The sequence below is a fragment of the Lycium barbarum genome, chromosome 11 (genome assembly GCF_019175385.1).
Source record: "Lycium barbarum isolate Lr01 chromosome 11, ASM1917538v2, whole genome shotgun sequence".
Lineage (NCBI taxonomy): Eukaryota > Viridiplantae > Streptophyta > Magnoliopsida > Solanales > Solanaceae > Lycium > Lycium barbarum.
In genome coordinates, this window is record NC_083347.1 from 93,274,845 (window position 1) to 93,293,239 (window position 18,395).

The 18,395-nt window shown below is 34.6% G+C and overlaps 2 protein-coding genes across 2 annotated transcripts; one reads left to right on the forward strand and one right to left on the reverse strand.

Moving 5' to 3' along the window:
* Positions 1-7,469: 7,469 nt before the first annotated feature.
* On the forward strand, positions 7,470-13,882 carry LOC132616791 (transcription factor BIM2-like). The gene is made up of 7 exons (XM_060331451.1): positions 7,470-7,639; positions 7,723-7,828; positions 8,629-8,713; positions 10,279-10,348; positions 10,453-10,548; positions 11,523-11,917; positions 13,183-13,882. The coding sequence occupies exons 2-7, from the start codon at positions 7,735-7,737 to the stop codon at positions 13,364-13,366; spliced, it is 924 nt and encodes a 307-aa protein (XP_060187434.1). The 5' UTR covers positions 7,470-7,639; positions 7,723-7,734; the 3' UTR covers positions 13,367-13,882.
* A 1,359-nt stretch (positions 13,883-15,241) lies between these two features.
* LOC132619985 (leucine-rich repeat extensin-like protein 1) lies at positions 15,242-16,970 on the reverse strand. Its single transcript, XM_060334734.1, has 2 exons — positions 16,693-16,970; positions 15,242-16,023 (listed from the first exon to the last, which is right to left on the reverse strand). Exons 1-2 carry the CDS (start codon positions 16,868-16,870, stop codon positions 15,242-15,244), a joined length of 960 nt encoding a protein of 319 aa, XP_060190717.1. The 5' UTR covers positions 16,871-16,970.
* Between the last annotated feature and the right edge of the window lie 1,425 nt (positions 16,971-18,395).

Consider the following 18,395-nt stretch of genomic DNA (forward strand, 5'->3'; position numbering starts at 1 on the left):
GACTATAATTTTTAGGGATAAGGGATAGAAATATACTTAACTATGATGAAATTGTTAATTATACACCTAAACTATGTGAGAGCCTATGATCTCCCTAATTTTATTTTTTTTCATATTATTTACCTCATTCACTTATTACCTAGTAAAGAATAAGTTAAATGGAGTATGTGCAAATTTTAATCCTAGTTAATTTACTAATGTGAGGGAATTTTGGTACCAAATCCAATAAATCAGGGGCAATTTTTGTCCTTTTTCAAATAATAAATATATACAAGCTTTCTATCTAGTTTAATTTAGAGATAAGGGTCAAAAAACATACCCTAACTATCACTTTTTTTGAGTTTCATACCTGAACTATCATAAGGTTGAGAAAACTACCTAAACTATCATTAACTAGTTTGCAAAACACACCTGAACTAAATGTGTGAACTCACTCTCCAAAAGGCAAGTGAAGGTGAAATTTTCTCAAAAACATTGTCCACATGGCATAAGTAATGCTATGGTGGCACCTACATGGAAATTAAAAAATAATATTTTTTTATAAAAAAAAATTGTATATTTTTTTAAAGCATTATTTTTAAAAAAAATCAGCATTTTAAAAAAAATCTGGATTTAAAAAAAATGAAAAATATAATAATTTTTGAAAAAAATATCAAAAAATTTAGAAAATCAGAAAAAAAAATGATTTAAAAATGGAAAAGTTGATTTTTTTTTAAAAAAAAATGTGAAAACTAAATAATCAGTTTTCTTTTTTAAAAAAAAAAACAACTTTTCCATTTTTTAAACTATTTTTTTATTTTCTATAATTTTTTATATTTTTTTACAAAAATTATTATTTTTCAGTTTGTTTTTAAAACAAATAGTTTTTTTTTATTTCCATGTAGGTGTCATTGTGACGTTATTTATCCACGTGGACAACACTTGGCAACATTTTTATATAAAATGGAGAGTGTATATCACATGCCATTCAACAATAATTTGAGGTGTGATTTGCAAATTAGATAGTGATAGTTTAGTTAGTTTTCTCAACCTTCTGATAGTTTAGGTATGAAACTCAAAAAACAGTGATAGTTGGGGTGTGTTTTTTACCCTTATCTCTTTAATTTATTTAATCCTATAATTCAGGGTGAATTGAAAGAGAATATGTTCCCAAGTCAAGTTAGTGTTACATGACCTAAAAGGGTGTTTTCAAAGAAAGAGAAGACATAAGATTTTTAAGAAGAGAGACATGGGAATTGACGAACACAACTCAGACAAAAAATTCTATATTTTCTGAAACATTAGTTGGAATAACAAAGTACATATATCTTCATGGAGATAACCATGAATTCAAAATACCGATGTCAAAAGTAGCATCTCCAAAATACTTTTTGAGCTATCAATATTCCTAATATTGCATTGCTTCCCAAATAATTTTATCCCTAAAAATTCACCTCATTAATTAGGTTTTACGTGCATCCTGACTCCATAAGCTAGTCTTCGTCTCATTAAATTTTACGAAAATTTACGATTGAATTACGATTCTTTTATCATTGGATCGAGTTGAAAGTTTAAATTAAGAATTCTGATCATCATGTATTTTTTATCTGAATGATGAAGATCAACGCGTTTGGAGGTCTCTAGTTGCGGCTATTGATCCACAAAAAGATTAGTATGAGACCAAAAATCATATTGCTTCATATTTTGAACATATAATTAATGAATTTCATAAAATGTGATTAGGGATGTTAAAATTTTCAAGAAATCAGCAATATCATGTTAGTTTGGGAACATGGGAGAAATTTTTATGTGATTTAAGTTATATAGTTGAAATCAAAGTATGCAAAATGTTAGTGTGGGAACGTGGGAGAAAAATTTTTGTGATTTGAGTTATAAAATTGAAATAAAGTATGCAAAATGTTAGTGTTGTGTCACGCCCCGAACCATGGCCTGGGCATAACACGACACTTGGTGCCTGACTGCATGTGATCGAGCGAATCACATGGCTTGCTGAATCATCATGAGGCATACATGAGCGGAAATATAACGTGAAGTGCATGATGAGATTTTATAAAACATAGTAGGTCATAATATTAAACATAAGTACTTGGTTAAGTCATGAATGCGGACAATATCATAAATGAGCCAAACCGGCTAACCAACTCTGGAAGTCTAACATGACACTTGTCCTGTCTATGAAACCTCTAACATGAGCCTGAAACACGTAACATACTTGCTGGGACAAGGCCCCCAGCATACCTTTAGATGCAAAATTAAATAAAGAAAGATAATGTCTAAACCCCGAATGAGATAGGGCTCACCAATAAGCTGGTACGTGCAGATCCTAATGAGCAGAGGTGTCGTCCTGTAAATCCGTACCTGCATCATCAAATGCAGGCCCCCGGGCAATAAAAGGGGACGTCAGCACATTGAATGTACTGGTATGTAAAGCAATTGAAAGAAATAACATGAGACATCGAATAACATGATAAGAACTGAAATTGAAAACCTGGACATGAACATGAGCATGAGCATGGATATATATATATATATATATATATATATATATATATATATATATATATATATATATATATATATATATATATAAGTAAAACATGATAAGTAGGGAGATCATTTCATAAACCGACAACATGATATCACCACATGGATACGTGGAGTCTGGTACCTCGCCGGACCAGCAGAGCCCCCATACCTTGCCAGGGTATAAGGTGGTAACGTGCCTGATGGATCCATTCAGTGTAAAATTAAGGAATCGTCCTAACTGGGCGGAGCGATCCTTGTCCTACGGTGGCTACGTAGTTTCAGGCTATCTGAGCCTTCTCGGTAACTTGTGCAACTCCCAAAAACATGAACATGATATAATTGGCTAAGAAGCCCATGATTTCCGTGAATTAACTTGTACTTGACTTGTAATCATGATTTCACGAAATATCTTGTAAACATGGTTTCATGAAATAACTTGTATTTAGCATGTATGCATCTTGTATCATGGCATGAAAGTAATTATATAATATAGTTGCATGAAAACTTGTAATGCAGGATATTCATGAAATAATCATTTTTAGTTAATAACATGCATGCAAGAACCCATAGAATACAAGATATGGGTTTTCATGGATTACGGACTGATTTTCAATAATCATATGTAGTTATTAAGAACACAATGATAGAATAATAACAATTCATACATAATATAATCATGGACATAGACCTAGGGTTGTTATGAGCATGGTGTAGAAACCCTAGTTTTCGTAAAGAATCATACTTTATGGATTAAGAGGCGTGGGGAAGAACAATGATGTTCCCACACGTAGATAGCAACTCTACATACCTGGTAATGCTCTAAACTTGAATTAAAGACTCTAACTTTGAAGAGGATTTCCAAAATCTTGAATTCTTGAACCTTGAGATGGGTTTTCTTGAAAACCCTAATTTAGGAATGATGATTTCTTGTTTAGATTACAAGGATATGTATTAGAATTGACTTGGAATAATTAGAGTAGGCTTACCTTGGTGTTCTGGATGATGAAAGAGGGTAGGAGGTCGTTCTAGGGCTTGAAGGAATGAAAAATAATGATTTGAACTGATATGGACGAAAATATACTGTTCTGGAAAATTGAATTTTACGCCCAATTAAATACTGGACGTATTTTGAAAGACGGGCCGTATTTTGAAATACGGTCCGTATTCCGTATGGACTACGCTGCGTCTCTTCAGTAAAATGGTCATAACTCTTTGCACAGATGTCCGTTTGACCCCCATAATATACCGTTGGAAAGGTATTTCAAAGCTCTACAACTTTCATCAAGGAAGTTTTCCCAAATTCCAAATAAGTTTTGAAATACGGGCCGTATTATGAAATACGGGTCGTATTTTGAAATACGGTCCGTATTTAACAATGTAACATCCAAATGTCAAATTCCAGAATGCTCAGAAATCTTTGGTACTAGTTTACGACTTGAAATACGGCCCGTATACTGAAATACGGTCACTGTTCATGGGCGTAAACCCCCATCTTACAACTGAACAGGGAAATTCCAATTCCCACATTATTTATCTGGTTTTCTAAGTCTAGGATTATGGTCAAAGCTTAGGTTAAAGGTACGAGGTGTTACATGTTGTCTTTCTTGTTATTGTAGTTGTAAATTATAGTTGTAAAGTTCTTACATTATATTCTAACAATATGCATTTGTTGGTAAAAGTGCTTTTTTTAAATACTTATTTCAGCAAATTGAGGGTAATTTAAGTTAGGTTAAAGGGGACATTTTTAATCAAATCCAATAAACAAGGGCAGTTTGGGTCATTTGCACCACTGCCCTTAAAAGGCACTGGTCTTTAATTTTTTCCCCCCAAATTGTTAGTCTTTAATTTTTGCCCTTCGCCTAATAATCCGAGGTTTTGGTTTCAAGCCCCGGCTCAATAAAAAAATAAAAAAGAATTTCGCAAGCAGCGGTTTGTAGCAAAATTAGGCCTATTCGATCAAAAATTAGGCCTTAAGGCAATTTTTACCCAAAATTAGGCTGAAGGCAAACCTCTGCCTTAAGGCCTAACTTTTGCCCAAAATTAGACCTATTCGAGCAAAAGTTAGGCCTTAAGGCAGAAGTTTGCCTTAAGCAAACTTTTTGTCCAAACTTTGTTGTCTAGGTAGCAAACTCTACCTTAAGGTGCAAACTCTACCCTTATAAGGCTGCAACACATGTAAAGCATATAGAATTGCTTATGCACGTAGTTTGTTTCTATTGAACTGCTTCAGCCATTTGTCTTTGTTTAAAATACCATGTTTAACTGGTGCAAAACTCATCCACTCTCCATGTTCAATTTTATTTCTTCGCTTTCCATGGCTGCCAGCAGATAAAAGAATGCATGACATGAAATTTGAACACACCATCTACGTCAGCGTGGTTCCTGGTCTTCTCCACCATTGTAAGCATGTCTTTACCAGAGTACATCCTTCAACAGTTTGCTACTTGAAGGCAAACTCTACCTCAAGGCAGAGTTTGAATTCAAAACTATGCCTGACGAATCCAAAGTTTTGCCTTGCGAATTTTTTTTAATTTTTATTTGAATGGGATTTCGAGCCCGGACCCATAGATTTTTAGGCGAAGGGAAAAAAATTAAAAACCAATGCCTTTGAAGGGCAATGCACGCAAGAAAAAGGGACAGTTTTGGCCCCTTTTAAGCCCAAAAAATAACGGCGGGGTAATATTTTACATAACAGGTGAACAAAGAACATTTTTGTATCAGATTCAATAGATCTTTTTTTTTTTGTGCGGAATGCCCTTCAAATTCACTGGTCTTTAATTTTTGCCCCTTAAATTGGCGGTCTTTAATTTTTGCCATTCGCTAAAAACCTCTTGGTTCCGGGTTCGAATCCCCGCTAAGTCAAAACTTTTAAAAAAATTTGCAAAGTAGAGTTTGGATTCGCAAGGCAAAGTTTTGTCTCAAACTCTACCTGATCAGGCAGAGTGTTGCTACCTTCAAGTAGAGTTTGAGGCAATTTCTGCTGTAAGGCACAATTTGAAACTCTACCTGAAAGTAGTTTGCATTAAGGTAATTTTTTTTAATTTAATTGAAATTTTGCAAAACTCAGCCTTAAGGCCTAACTTTTGCCCAAATAAACTTAATTTTACTCCGAAATTCTGCCTTGCTAAATACTTTTTCTTTTATTAAGCCGGAGTTTGAACCTAGGACCTCGGGGTATTAGGAGAAGAGCAAAAATTAAAGACCACCAATTTGAGGGGTAATAATTAAAGACCAATGCCTTTGAAGGGAAATCGTGCAAACGACCCAATAGATCAAAGGCAATTTTGGTCCTTTTCCGTGTATACTTTATAAACTTTGAGTATACCTTAAATATGAGTTCTAAAATCGGCTATTAGGCCTCATTTGTTTGGACTTAATGAAGGTCTGAATCTGAATAGTTAGACCTTAGGTCATAAGTGTATTTATCTGCATTAAGATTTAATCATTCATTTGGTCTTGGTCTAAATAGGTATTACTCATTAAGATCTTGAAAAAAGTCTTGATATCATGTGTGGATAATTTTCACCACCACTTTATCCACGATCACTAACTACCAGCGCTAACAACCTCTGCTATCATAACCACCACCACTACCGTCGCCAACCACAAGCCACCAACACCAACCAGCTCCATCATTATAATTATATCCACTGTGACCATGACCACGACCACTATCAGTCCCTACCACCACTGCGGTCAATCTCTACTACCAACCACCTCCATCATCACAACTAGCACTGCCTGCCAACTACCACCAACACCATCATCAACCACCACACACATTCTTCAACCACCACCACCAACAAGGCCAATTACTAACATCAACTAATTCCACCATCACAACCGCTACCAACCGTCACCATCGTGCCAGTCACTATAACACCAACCAACTCCATCATCACAAGTATCACCACAATCATTGCTAGCCACTAACACCAACAATCACCACCACCATTATAAATCATCTCCACCATAACTAGCGAACGTAAATGTTACTATTTTTTTTATCAAATAATGATGTTGTTTTATTAAACTTATATGTTCTTTTAATATTTAATTATTTTTTATTTGAATTATATATTTCTATGGTTGAAATTAAATAAAGGGAAAATGCTCAAATATGCCATTGAACTATTAGAAATGGCTCATTTATGCCACTCGTCAATAGTTTGGCTCATTTATGCCATCACCTTAATAGTTTGGCTCATTTACGCCATCGCCGTTACCAAAATGGCTCATCCATGCCATTTTTCATTGGGTTTTAGTTTAATTTAAGATTTAATTTGTGCTGGCTTAATCAAACGATGTGAACCTCTAATTGGAGTCCATGTGTCATATCTGGTATTGTAAAATCGGTGTTAATGAAAAATGGCATGGATGAGCTATTTTGGTAACGATGATGGCATAAATGAATCAAACTATTGAGGCGATGACATAAATGAGCCAAACTATTGACGAGTGATATAAATGAGCCATTTCCAATAGTTCTATAGCATATTGGAGCCTTTTCCGTTAAATAAATTATGCACATTCAGATATTCAAAAACAAACCGTCGTAATCATTTAATGTTCATATCTAGAAACACCATCTTAATTATTCAGATTTAAATGTGTTACTGTTAACGTTAATAAATGATGCCTAAATGTTGTAGCTTTTAGAGTCGTTAATACTCCCTCTGGATAAAAAGAGTATCCACTTAATATTTTTTTGGGTAAAAAATAGTGTTCACTTATTAGATTAAGAAAAAATTAACCTTATTTTTTTAAATTTATCTCTATTAAGTGTCATGTGATTAAATCCCATTATATATTTAATTAGAGTCGGTCTAGTCAAATTAATTATTTTTTTAGGAGTTATTTTTTATTAAAGCGTGTGCAAATAATTAAGTGGGATATCTTTTGACTCGGGGAGTACGCATTTTTGATAACAAAATGTTAGCATAGTACTGCACGGCAATTTAGCACCCACCAACATTCACTTTAATTACCTAGGGTTTCCACATAGTCTTGTACACGCATATTCTTGTTTTTTTTTTTTTTAATCATACAAATTCAATTTTCACAGGTGTATATTCATTACATATTTCCAAAAGCACTGCAAGTTTCCAAAATCGTCAGTCTCTCTGCCTAATCTTCTTTCGTGAACACTTAGTATTTTTCTTCAGCTGAATAATAATGTTATTTGTGGGTTTTCAGATTAATTAGGAAATGGTGAGGACTCTGAAGAGTAATCACCATGAAGAAGACGAAGAAGATGATGATGAGTTTTCTTCTAGAACACCCGATGCCTCTTCTCAAAAGGGTAATTTCTTTTTATAGACATAATGGTCAAAATGTTTGTCTTGCTTTTTTTTTTTTTAGTTTTTTGTTTAAATTTTTTTTTGTCAACTCTTTAATTCGAATTTTTTCACGTGATATGTTTAAGACCACGATTAAAGAATATTTTGATACATTTTTACATATATTTAGTTAATGATCACAAGATTAAAAATTCTTTCTTTTAACTTTCATTTTGAAATGGGGAGAGTATTACATTTTTTGCGAGTTTCACACCTTGTCTCTTTAAAAGTAATACTCCCTCCGTTTCAAAATTATCTCACTTTCCTTTTTAGTTTCTTCCTGAAGGAATGCTTTTTTTTGGCAACTATTTAATGTAACTTTCTACGAGATAAATTAAAAGACATTTTGGTACATTCTATATATCTTTGATTAACAACCACAACTTTTAATTTCTTAAACTCCGTTGCCAAGTCAAAAACAGACAAGCTTTCTGAAATGGAGGGAGTATTACTTTTTCGCGAGTTTCACAGCTTAATTGTCGATTGTTCTGTTTTCCTACCTAAACTCTATTAAAACAGACCTAGTTGAGTAGATGGTTATAGTTAAGTAGGAATAGTTGGCCTAGTTAGCTTCGTGGTGTGTTTTAATACATGGATGGGTCATAGTTCAGCTAGGAAAAGGGAACAACTTATAATTGGGGAGTGAAACTCGCGAAAAAGTAACAGTCCAGGTGTGTTTGTTGACCCTTAGCTCTTTTTGATATAAAGATATGCTATTTTGAAACTAACTGCTATTGGGGGTTTGATATTTTGAGGGTGACAGGGAAATTAGAAGGAAAGAGCAAAAGTTCTCATCGTTCCAAGCATTCTGAGACAGAACAACGGAGGAGGATCAAGATTAATGAGAGGCAAGTTTATCATTGCTAGGTCATTTTTTCCTTTTGAATGTCTCAAAACTATTGACATTGTTTGACTAAGAGCTCGTTTGGTAGGACTCGTTAGAAGTTGCACTACATGTATAAAAATCAACTTTCATTATACATTGTTTGATTGTCTTTTTCTTATTTGCATAGGATTCAGTATAAGTTAAGTTTGTGTTTTCCATATTCACATAAATAAGTTATGCAGAAATCTATGTATTATTTTATAGGGATATAATGTCGGACGAGTATGTGGACATTAGTTATACATGGATTAAACAATTGGAATTACAAGGATCTCCTACTAATTTATTTCTTCTTCACTTTTATTTTAAAATATACATGTTATATTCATAATAAACTAGACATCTAACAAGAAATAATCCCTGTAGTGCAATCTCCGTATTACTAATCCCTGCATAACTTATGGTGGAACCAAACGTCCCCTAAGTGTATTACTGGCTTGTACAACTTTCAAATATTCAAAATTATTTAGTTTTAAATGTTGATGTGATGTGATCTCCGTCATTAACTTTTCAATTATTTAGTTTAATTTTTATTTTACTACTGCTTATATAAACATAAATAAAGTTAATATTTTTTTGGGAGAAACGGACCTTGGGTCTAACTCAAACCCTCAAAAACCTAGCTCATGAGGGGAGGATTGCCCAAACCATATAAGGAGACCACAGCTCAATCCCTAAAAAAAATGTGGGATTTGACACCCTCCCGCATGCCCAAGACTAGACACTGGAGAGTGGATAATTGAACACGGCGACCCAAACCTAAGAAACACAACAGCAGGGATTGGCGGGTCTGACTCTGTTCCTTGGATCTACCTCAACTTCAAAAGTTAGTTCATAAGAGGAGGATTGCCCAAGACTATATGAGGAGATCAGTGATCACAATCTGTTCCCTCAACCATTGTGGGACTTGACAATTTTAAAGTTTATGTCTAGACAGGATTGGGAAGAATATGGCTGTAGTGACTATTAATTTTTTACCTCTATTGGACGGCCCATACCCCTATCCTTGTAACATATATGGCTATCGCGTGGAATTTGAAAAACTATGATAGCCTCTGCTTTGTTTGAGTCTCCTATATTTGTTCGTTAGCTCTTTCCAAATGTGAAGATATCCTTGAGGAGTTGCACTAGCCTTTTGGTTTGTTTGTCAGCTTAAAAAATGGCATTTGGGGACAAGTCTCACAGTAATGATCAACAACACTTCTATATATACATCTAAGTAAGAAGTGATATTATGCGTATTCAGTTCTATTCTTCTGGCTAATTATTGGTTTAACTGGTATTTCAAATGGAAAAACTGATTATTGTCAACCAAGCATGGAAAGCCGTAGGTGTTTTACATGCACATAGTATTTTGGTTATTTTTTCAGAAAAGGATCAAAGTTGTTCTTTGGAGCATTTGCTGTACAGCATGTAACAAGACTAGTTTTATAGTCTCTTTCAATACATGGTGGATTGTAGTTGCCACTTCAGTAGCTGCTTCAGCAAGATCTTTCCCAAAGCTGACTAATACTTAATAATTTGCAGATTTCAGACTCTAAGAGAACTCCTACCTGAAAGTGATCAGAAGAGAGACCGAGCTTCATTCTTGTTAGAGGTGTGAGTTGTGACATTTCACTTGCTTGCCAATGTTGCAGCTTTTTCAATCTTGTTTACTTCATCGTCACAAAGATAAGCCTCAAGATTTAATACAAAATACAGGTTATACAGTATATCCAGTTTTTGCATGAGAAAATACAGATGTATGAGGGAACCTACCAAGGATGGAGTGCAGAACCCTCAAAGTTGATGCCATGGGTACGATCTTTGTAATACTTAAATTTACTTTTAGATTCTTATGTAACGTGGAGTGCTTCTTGGTTTGAGTATTTTGCTTACAACTCCTGTTCCTATCTCGCTCACTGACTTCTTTTTCTTGGTAGCATAACAAAGTTTTATTATGTTTTCTTCTGCTTTATTACTTTTAGCATCGATACAACATTTTGCTCTCCTTATTATAAGATGATCTCCAGCTTTTCTACAACGTGCTTCTTAATGCTTTTATGGCTTTTGGTCCAATATTTGCTGGTTGTAAACTGTTTCTGTTATGACTAGGGCTGGCAAAATGGTTAAAAAAATAAGTACTATCCAATCCGGCCCATTAAATATGGATTCGATAACTGACTGTTTAAAAATGGATTAAATATGGATTACTATCCATATTATCCACTAAAAAATGGATATCCAGATCGATAATATGGATATCCATATTATCAATACCCATTTTTCTGGTTGTTATTTTTAATGAGTTCTTGCTATCTGGAAGTCTAAGCTTATTTTGGCTTTTAGCTTGTGTTCTCTCCTGACTATTCATGAAACCATGAATAATATGGATATCCATATTATCCGTTGGTTAACCCATTTTTTATCCCTGTTACATATGGGCGGGTTGGATATTTTACCCGTTTTTGTTTAACCCGTTTTTTGACCAGCCCAAATTCGATCTGGCCCGGCCGTTTGCCACTCCTAGTTTTGACCAACTAGAGTCACGTCTTTACTCCTTGTTGACTCCTTTACACCTTGAGGTGGAAGGTAGTTAAGGTGGACTTTGAGACTTTCATTCATAGTATAGTCTCTCTATTAGTGTTGTTAAAAGTGCAAAGAAGCGACAAGGGCCCTAAGCATAATTAGCAGATTTCAGGCTATTTTAAGAGAGTGAGGCACAACTTTAGGATGGAAGCAGTAGTAATTTTTCTGAAAGTAAAACTAATGTTTTCTCTTATTGTTGACAGAGAAGCACTTCTGGGCCTGTGGAAGGCTTTGTTGAACATTCTCAAATAATCAGAAATGGCTCTACTCATGAAGATAATATTGGCATTAACCCAACATTAGAACCGAACTTGACTGCCGCTGCTTTATATAGAGCAGCAGACGATTCCCATATGGCAGCAGATGAAGCAATGGGCTTTAACATGCCACTGCAATCCAATCTATTTGAAAATGCGTCTGTTCAACCTTCTCAATCATCTCCTGATGCTGAGCATTGCGCTTCCCAGCCGCAATCATTGTATTGGCCAGGTAAACAAGATACAATTGAGTCTAATGATCTGAGCTATGGTAGAAATGATCAGGAAGAAGTGAAAGTCGATGGTGAAGAAGCTGGCATCTCAAATGCGTATTCTCAAAGGTAAGATGATGGTTCAGGACTTTAATAGCTATGAAATGATTTCCTGTTAAGGTGGAAACTCAAATTTATTTCTTTTATGCCAATGACTTGCTAATTATAGTAGTGGCAGTCTCAAGGTCATGTTCCAATTTCTTACCCATAACTGAACCCATCAGAAAATTCCCGTGATTACCAAGTGCATGAAATAGATTCAAGTTTGTTTAATGCTTCTTGTGGTTATTAGCTGGTAGATTTAAATGCAAATTGTAGCCTTTTGAGCTCCTTCCAGTTTGACTTCTTGTAAAACCTTCTGCACCTCGTGGGTCTACATTTTTTTGTGAAAAAAATTACCAAATCAAAAAAGATTTCAGTGGCTTGAAGGAAGTAATCTTATGTGCCCCCAGCATTGTTTACCTGAGCAATCAAATATTGATCAGGTCTCGCTACATGGCTTCCCCCAACTTTTCTACCTGAGCCATCAAATAGAAATTTAAGTTTGTCAGACAAGATGACAAAAATAAAAATGGTCCTTTATGTTTGAGGGTAGGTTGAAAATAGTCCTTTAAGTATGCACTTGATTGTTTTATTACTTTAGGTTTGTCAAAAGTTAACACTTTCAGTCTCCGGCAAATATTTGTCGAACTTTGTACGTTAGATTTGACGGGAACTATGAAAACAAGGAAACGCCGGAACTCATATCTAGAAGTACAATTTTTGTAGTTTGTGCTATTTTAAATTTATTTCTTGAGTTTGGTGTAACTTTTTGAGGTGTAATTTCTGCTATTTTTTGTGTCTTTTTAGTGGTCGAGTGTAGTTTTTTGTGTTGCATATTTTAGATTTAATGGGACTTTCGTGGTGTTTATAGTTAAATCTTTTTTTTTTTTTGTCAACTTCCGTCAAATCTAACAGATGGAGATCTGTAAATATTTTACGGAAACTAAAAGTTAACTTTTGGCAAACTTAAAGGACCAAAACTGTTAAGTGCATACTTAAGGGACCATTTTTAACCTACTCTCAAACATGAGGGACCATTTTTGTCATTTTCTGTTTATCTACACATTAAGGTTTATAACAAGCGGATCTCTGGATTTTGACTTTTGAGCCTCACTTTAGGATTTTTCAGACTCCCATGAAAACAAAGAAATGAATAACAAACATGTACATATCATTCTGACATGAGCACATACTGGTCTGAATTCACTTGATCTGAAATTATGTTATCATGCTAGTATATTACTGCTTTTAGATTCTATTTCAGTGACATATTGGGTCTTGGTATTGAGCAGGTTGCTTAATACCCTAAACCGGACACTAGCATCTATGGGAGTGGATATGTCACAGGCCAATGTTAGAGTACAACTTGATATCGGCAAAAGCCCAAGTAGTAGTGGAGCCACAGCTACAACATTAAGCAGAGGAGAGAACTATGATCATGCTCCTAAAAGGCTTAGAACAGAAGGTAGTATGTAATTGTCAATCTAGCATGGTGGTTCCACTGCTAATTTTTCTGCATCTTGTCATCGTTTTGATGGGGAGACACTGGGTAAACGGAGCAGCTTATGGTCTTTGATCTGTGGGGCTGCTGGAACCTTTCGAGGCCGTATTATTTTATCCTTCACTCTCTTTTGTCTCCAGTTAGGTTTCCATTTAAATATGAGAAGCTGCATTTTCATTCTCAAGGGTATTTGATTTTGAAGTTAGATCCTAGTTCACTTTCTTTTCTTGTTTTTTAGTCGACTTTGTAAATTCTGCCAGTTTGGTCTTTGGTAAAGTTTTTCATACTTATTAGTAGCAGAATTGCCGGATGTGGTTACACCTATCTATTTAAGATGCCTCCATGGATCTGGTTTCTTAGTTGGTTTTTAAGCAGGGAGTCCCAATTTTTGTTTCAAATCTCAGCATGAAGATTGTTACTGTATACATTACCAAATCTTTCCCTGTTCAGCCTTTTATTTGGAACAAGAGCCAATTGAATTAATTTTCTAATTCGTCCGCTTAACAGGATACTGGATTTCTATTGTGATGTCAGAAATGAAATTCAGCAGTTGTATCATTGGGAAAATTTGGTCTTAACAACCATGCCACAGCTGAGTGATTCAGATTGTTAAATGTTTGGTGCTAGCTTTTGTATGTCTATTAATTTCCTTAAATTTTTAATCTTGTTAGTGAAAATTCTGGCTCAACCACTATTAATTAGTGTCATCCTTCTGCCTGTATGCAAGCTGTATATCCCAATTTTGCGTTCAAAACATCGTTCACCGTGTTTTCTCGAGTAGTCATTTTTGCTCCTCTGAACTGCTGATTGCTGAGGAGACGATAATGCAAGTAATTACTGGTAACGGCGTTCGGCTGATGAATACTTCATATGAACAATGATCTTGTACCACTCATTGCATATGAATATGATCATGCTAGTGCATGGTATTGTAATTTGCTGGTAAAGATATGGTAATCGCGTGGAAAGAAACATATAAAATAAGGAGAAAAGGCTTGGAGTGCAGTGAGAAGTTATCTGACTACAATGTGATGAACTAACGGCAAATGACCATTTCATGAAGCAATCGAGAATGACAAGGATTAGGATCAAATGAACGTGCATTCTGTTTAAAGCAAGTGAAGGTATACACTTCTAATCGCGCATTCTGTTAAAGGAAGTGAAGATATACACTTCTAACCTCTCAATAACTAGTGATCAGGCGAGACATGAATTATTTAGTTCAGATTATTCTTGTAAAAAAGAAGATAAGTATTTCTGATTATTCAGACCTTATAATCGAATAATATGTGCTGGTCAGTATCATCTTGCATATTCGCCTAATCTCCACTAGAATTTTGATTTTTTTTTATCTAAAAGGCGAAGAGTTGGTGAGGGTTTGCCTCTTACTTTGTTGCCATATTACCACCCCTCGAGTGTTCTTGCTCTCGGTGACAGTTGAAGACATGATAGAAGAGTAAGCTACACAACAGAAATCTATTCACATAATGTATCTTTATGTTTATCAGTAGATGAGGAATGATTTTTTACTACAGTCACCTATTAATAATGAGCTTTTATTGAAACATTATATATAATTATACAGTCACTTCTCTCCCATATCACCTCCCCTATGCTTCCTAATACGAGAAAAAGGTCTTAGTTAGAATGCTAGCTTCTTGTTAACTACTAGTATGAGTACAGTCCCTTATTAGTTAAATTATAAGTAGGTGAATCTTCAATAGATCTTCCCTCTTCTTTTTTCTTCTGTCTGGAATCCAAGGGAATGGATTTATTGGAGAGCTATTCATATATAGTGTTTGATGTACAACTACTAGCATTTTGCAAGTGTGTGTATAGTTGTATTTGGTCTAAGGGGAGTTCTTCTTGTCCGGAGATGGAGGAACTCCAGGGAAGCCAGGCATGGGACGGAACGGGAACGGAGGGAAGAGAGGGAATGTGAAGGTTGGTGGCGGAGGTGGTGGTAATGGAGTTAAACGTGGTATAGGTGGTGGAGTTAAACCTACTATAGGTGGTGGGAAAATTGGAGGAAATATTGGAGGGGAACGAAAAATTGGTGGAAATATTGAAGGTGGAGACATTGGAGGTGATTGATAAAATGGCGGAAATATTGAAGGTGGAGACATTGGAGGTGAACGAAAAAATGGTGGAAGTAGTGGAAGTGGTGGCAAAGGTGGGAGCTCTGGAAGAGGAGGCAATCTTGGAAGAGGTGGAAGAAACTCTTGTTTTATGGTAAGAAAACTTGACATTGTTGGAGAAAATGTATGATCATTAGGAGTACTTGAAGTTAAAGACTTGTGAGGATCATATAATGCTTCTTTCTTGTTGCTAGTACTATGGATGCTTGGCTTTTGGTTGCAGAGCAAATTGAAGAATCCAGCAGAGAAAATATGTGTTCCCTTTTTCCTTGAGTGCAGTCGGAAAGAAGATGAAGCTGATGATGTCGATGCTACAGCACAACGTGGCTCGCCGCTGCTGATTAGGCTGACCGAACATCCTGTAATGTGCTTGACATGTTTGTTCACCATGAAAGGAAGGTGTACTCTGAATTTGCCATGCTTATTTGTCTTCACTTCTTGGTAAAATCCTGAGCGTTTGCCTGAGTTTGCACATTCTACTGCAACAATAGCTCCTGAAAGCACAAACATGCATCAAAAGAAAGAAAGAAGAGAGAATTTACTTGGTATGAGAAAATATTTTCCCAAAAATAAGTAATTTTTCTAGTGTTTGGTTGCCAAAAAATACGGTCAAAGACTTCTCTATAATAACACTTCACTGTAATAGTCATGTTTAATGTGAAACTGATCTTTCATGTTATGTTTTATTATATTTTCTCTATAACAACATTTTGCTACACAGTGAAACAATATCGGAACAAATGATGCCTGTTATGGACTGTATTCCAGGGAGAACTTTTTCCACCAAGAAGGGAAAAATGACTTTCTTTCACTTTTGGATAAAAGTCATTTTCCTTCACAATTCTCTATTTTCCCCTTTTCATATAAAAAAGTCATTTTCCTTCGCAATTATCTGTACTTTTAACTTCATATCACTACCTAACAAACACTCAACTATCATAATCAATCTTTAATACTCAAAAATTTCATCAAAACGCTATCCAATATACTAATATTATTATCAATATTTAATATATGTTCGTCCAGAAAATACTTTTCATTCTACAACCAAACATCAGGAAACATTTCTAAGATAAGTAATTTTCAGAAAACATTTTCTGGAAAATTAACTCTTTATAATGTCAAACAAAAATAACTTCAAGAAGTTAACAAGGATGATGAACCTGAAATGGCCTTTGATAAATCCTTTTGGTAACAAGCATTACAGAAAACAGTTCCTGCAACAATCGCATTTGGATGATGGCTGGAAATAGGCCTTGCCTGTGAAGCTGAAAGATTATAAAATGCAAAACCAAGAAAGAGGAGTAACATCCAAACCCAAGATATATTGTTATTCATCATATTTTAGATTGTACAAAGTTGTAGTAGCTTGTCAAGAGCAGAAAAAAGCTACCACACATGGAAATATTCTTTAGTGTTTATAATGAGTCATTACTTGGCTTCCTAGCTAGTAAGAATTTATACTAGAGATCTTGTGAGTTTCTGGGAGACTCATTTATACAATAAAGGGTTAATAACATTTTTTGTCCTCCAATTATTGGTAAATTTTAATTCCAGTCATTGTGTCCTTGTGATATGTGATTAAACACATTTAATATTCAGTTACTTGAAATGTGCATTTTTGATCCCTTTGACTATGAATATTCACAAATTTTCAGAATTATTAACCGTTCCATCGTTTAACTGTCAATTTGTTATATTAAACTTGTACTGCTACTATATATTTGAGGGTAATATACTTCTAAAAGTAGTTCAAATATAACATATTTCCTACATAAAGGGACCAAGAACACATTGATTAATTGAGGTCAGATGTGCTGAGTCGTATATCGCAAGGATCAAAATCAGAATTTATCAATAACTTAAGGACTGAAAATGTTATTTTTCCTACAATAAAATATGGAGTATTAAAACATAAATTGACAATGGATGTTGCAAATTCCTCTTTATCTGCTCATGCGAGACCTGTGAGTACTGCAAATTTGCAACTGTAGTTTCACCTTGCTACCACCAAACGAAGACAAGGAATACAGGAATTATGTTTAACTTTATTGGTTGTGTCTTTATTAATTTAATGAGCCAGCTTAGGTTCCCCCCCCCCCCCCCCCCCCCCGTTTTTTTTTTTTTTTTTTTTAAAAAAAAGCTGGTAAAGTATGGGATCTACAAAAAGGAGACAAATTTGTAAGCATTTCTTAAACTTTTTTATAGGTTCTATTTCAAAAGTGCATAATATTATTTTGGTTTGGACTAACAATTTTGAATGATTAAATAAGTCTGTTATAGAATTATAGTTCATAGATGTTTAAGTAATTTAAATAAAGCACAAATCAGACTATGTTCATTTTAATTATCTCTTATTAACCGTACTTGTTTTATGTGTTTTCATTATGTTTATCGATGATGACATTATATTTTAGCATAATGTCGTGACTTGCCTTACATTTTGTGTTATTTTCTGGGGAAGCACCATATATAATTGTTGTATAAGAAGTATTTGAAAGCACTAGTTACATGTTTTGTGTTGTGGGGATCTTGATGAAAATAACCGAAAAAGATCGAGAAAATCGAGACCGGAAAAATCGCTTTTTATTAGTTTGATTTACAGATTTTTAAAAACCGACCTAATTAATTTGATTTGATAAATAAAAAATCAAACCAAACTGATCTATGTACACCCCTGTAAGTATAAATTGCTGAATTCATTTGACAAGCTCCTACCGTATGACTCAAAAGTTGCTACAAACAATTGTGGCATTCTTACAAATATTTTTTTTAATTCCCTTTTATCGTAATTCCTAGCTGTGCTACAATTTGCACAATAATGTAGTTACAGAATTGGCATGCATTTAGTATGGGTTGTGGTTAT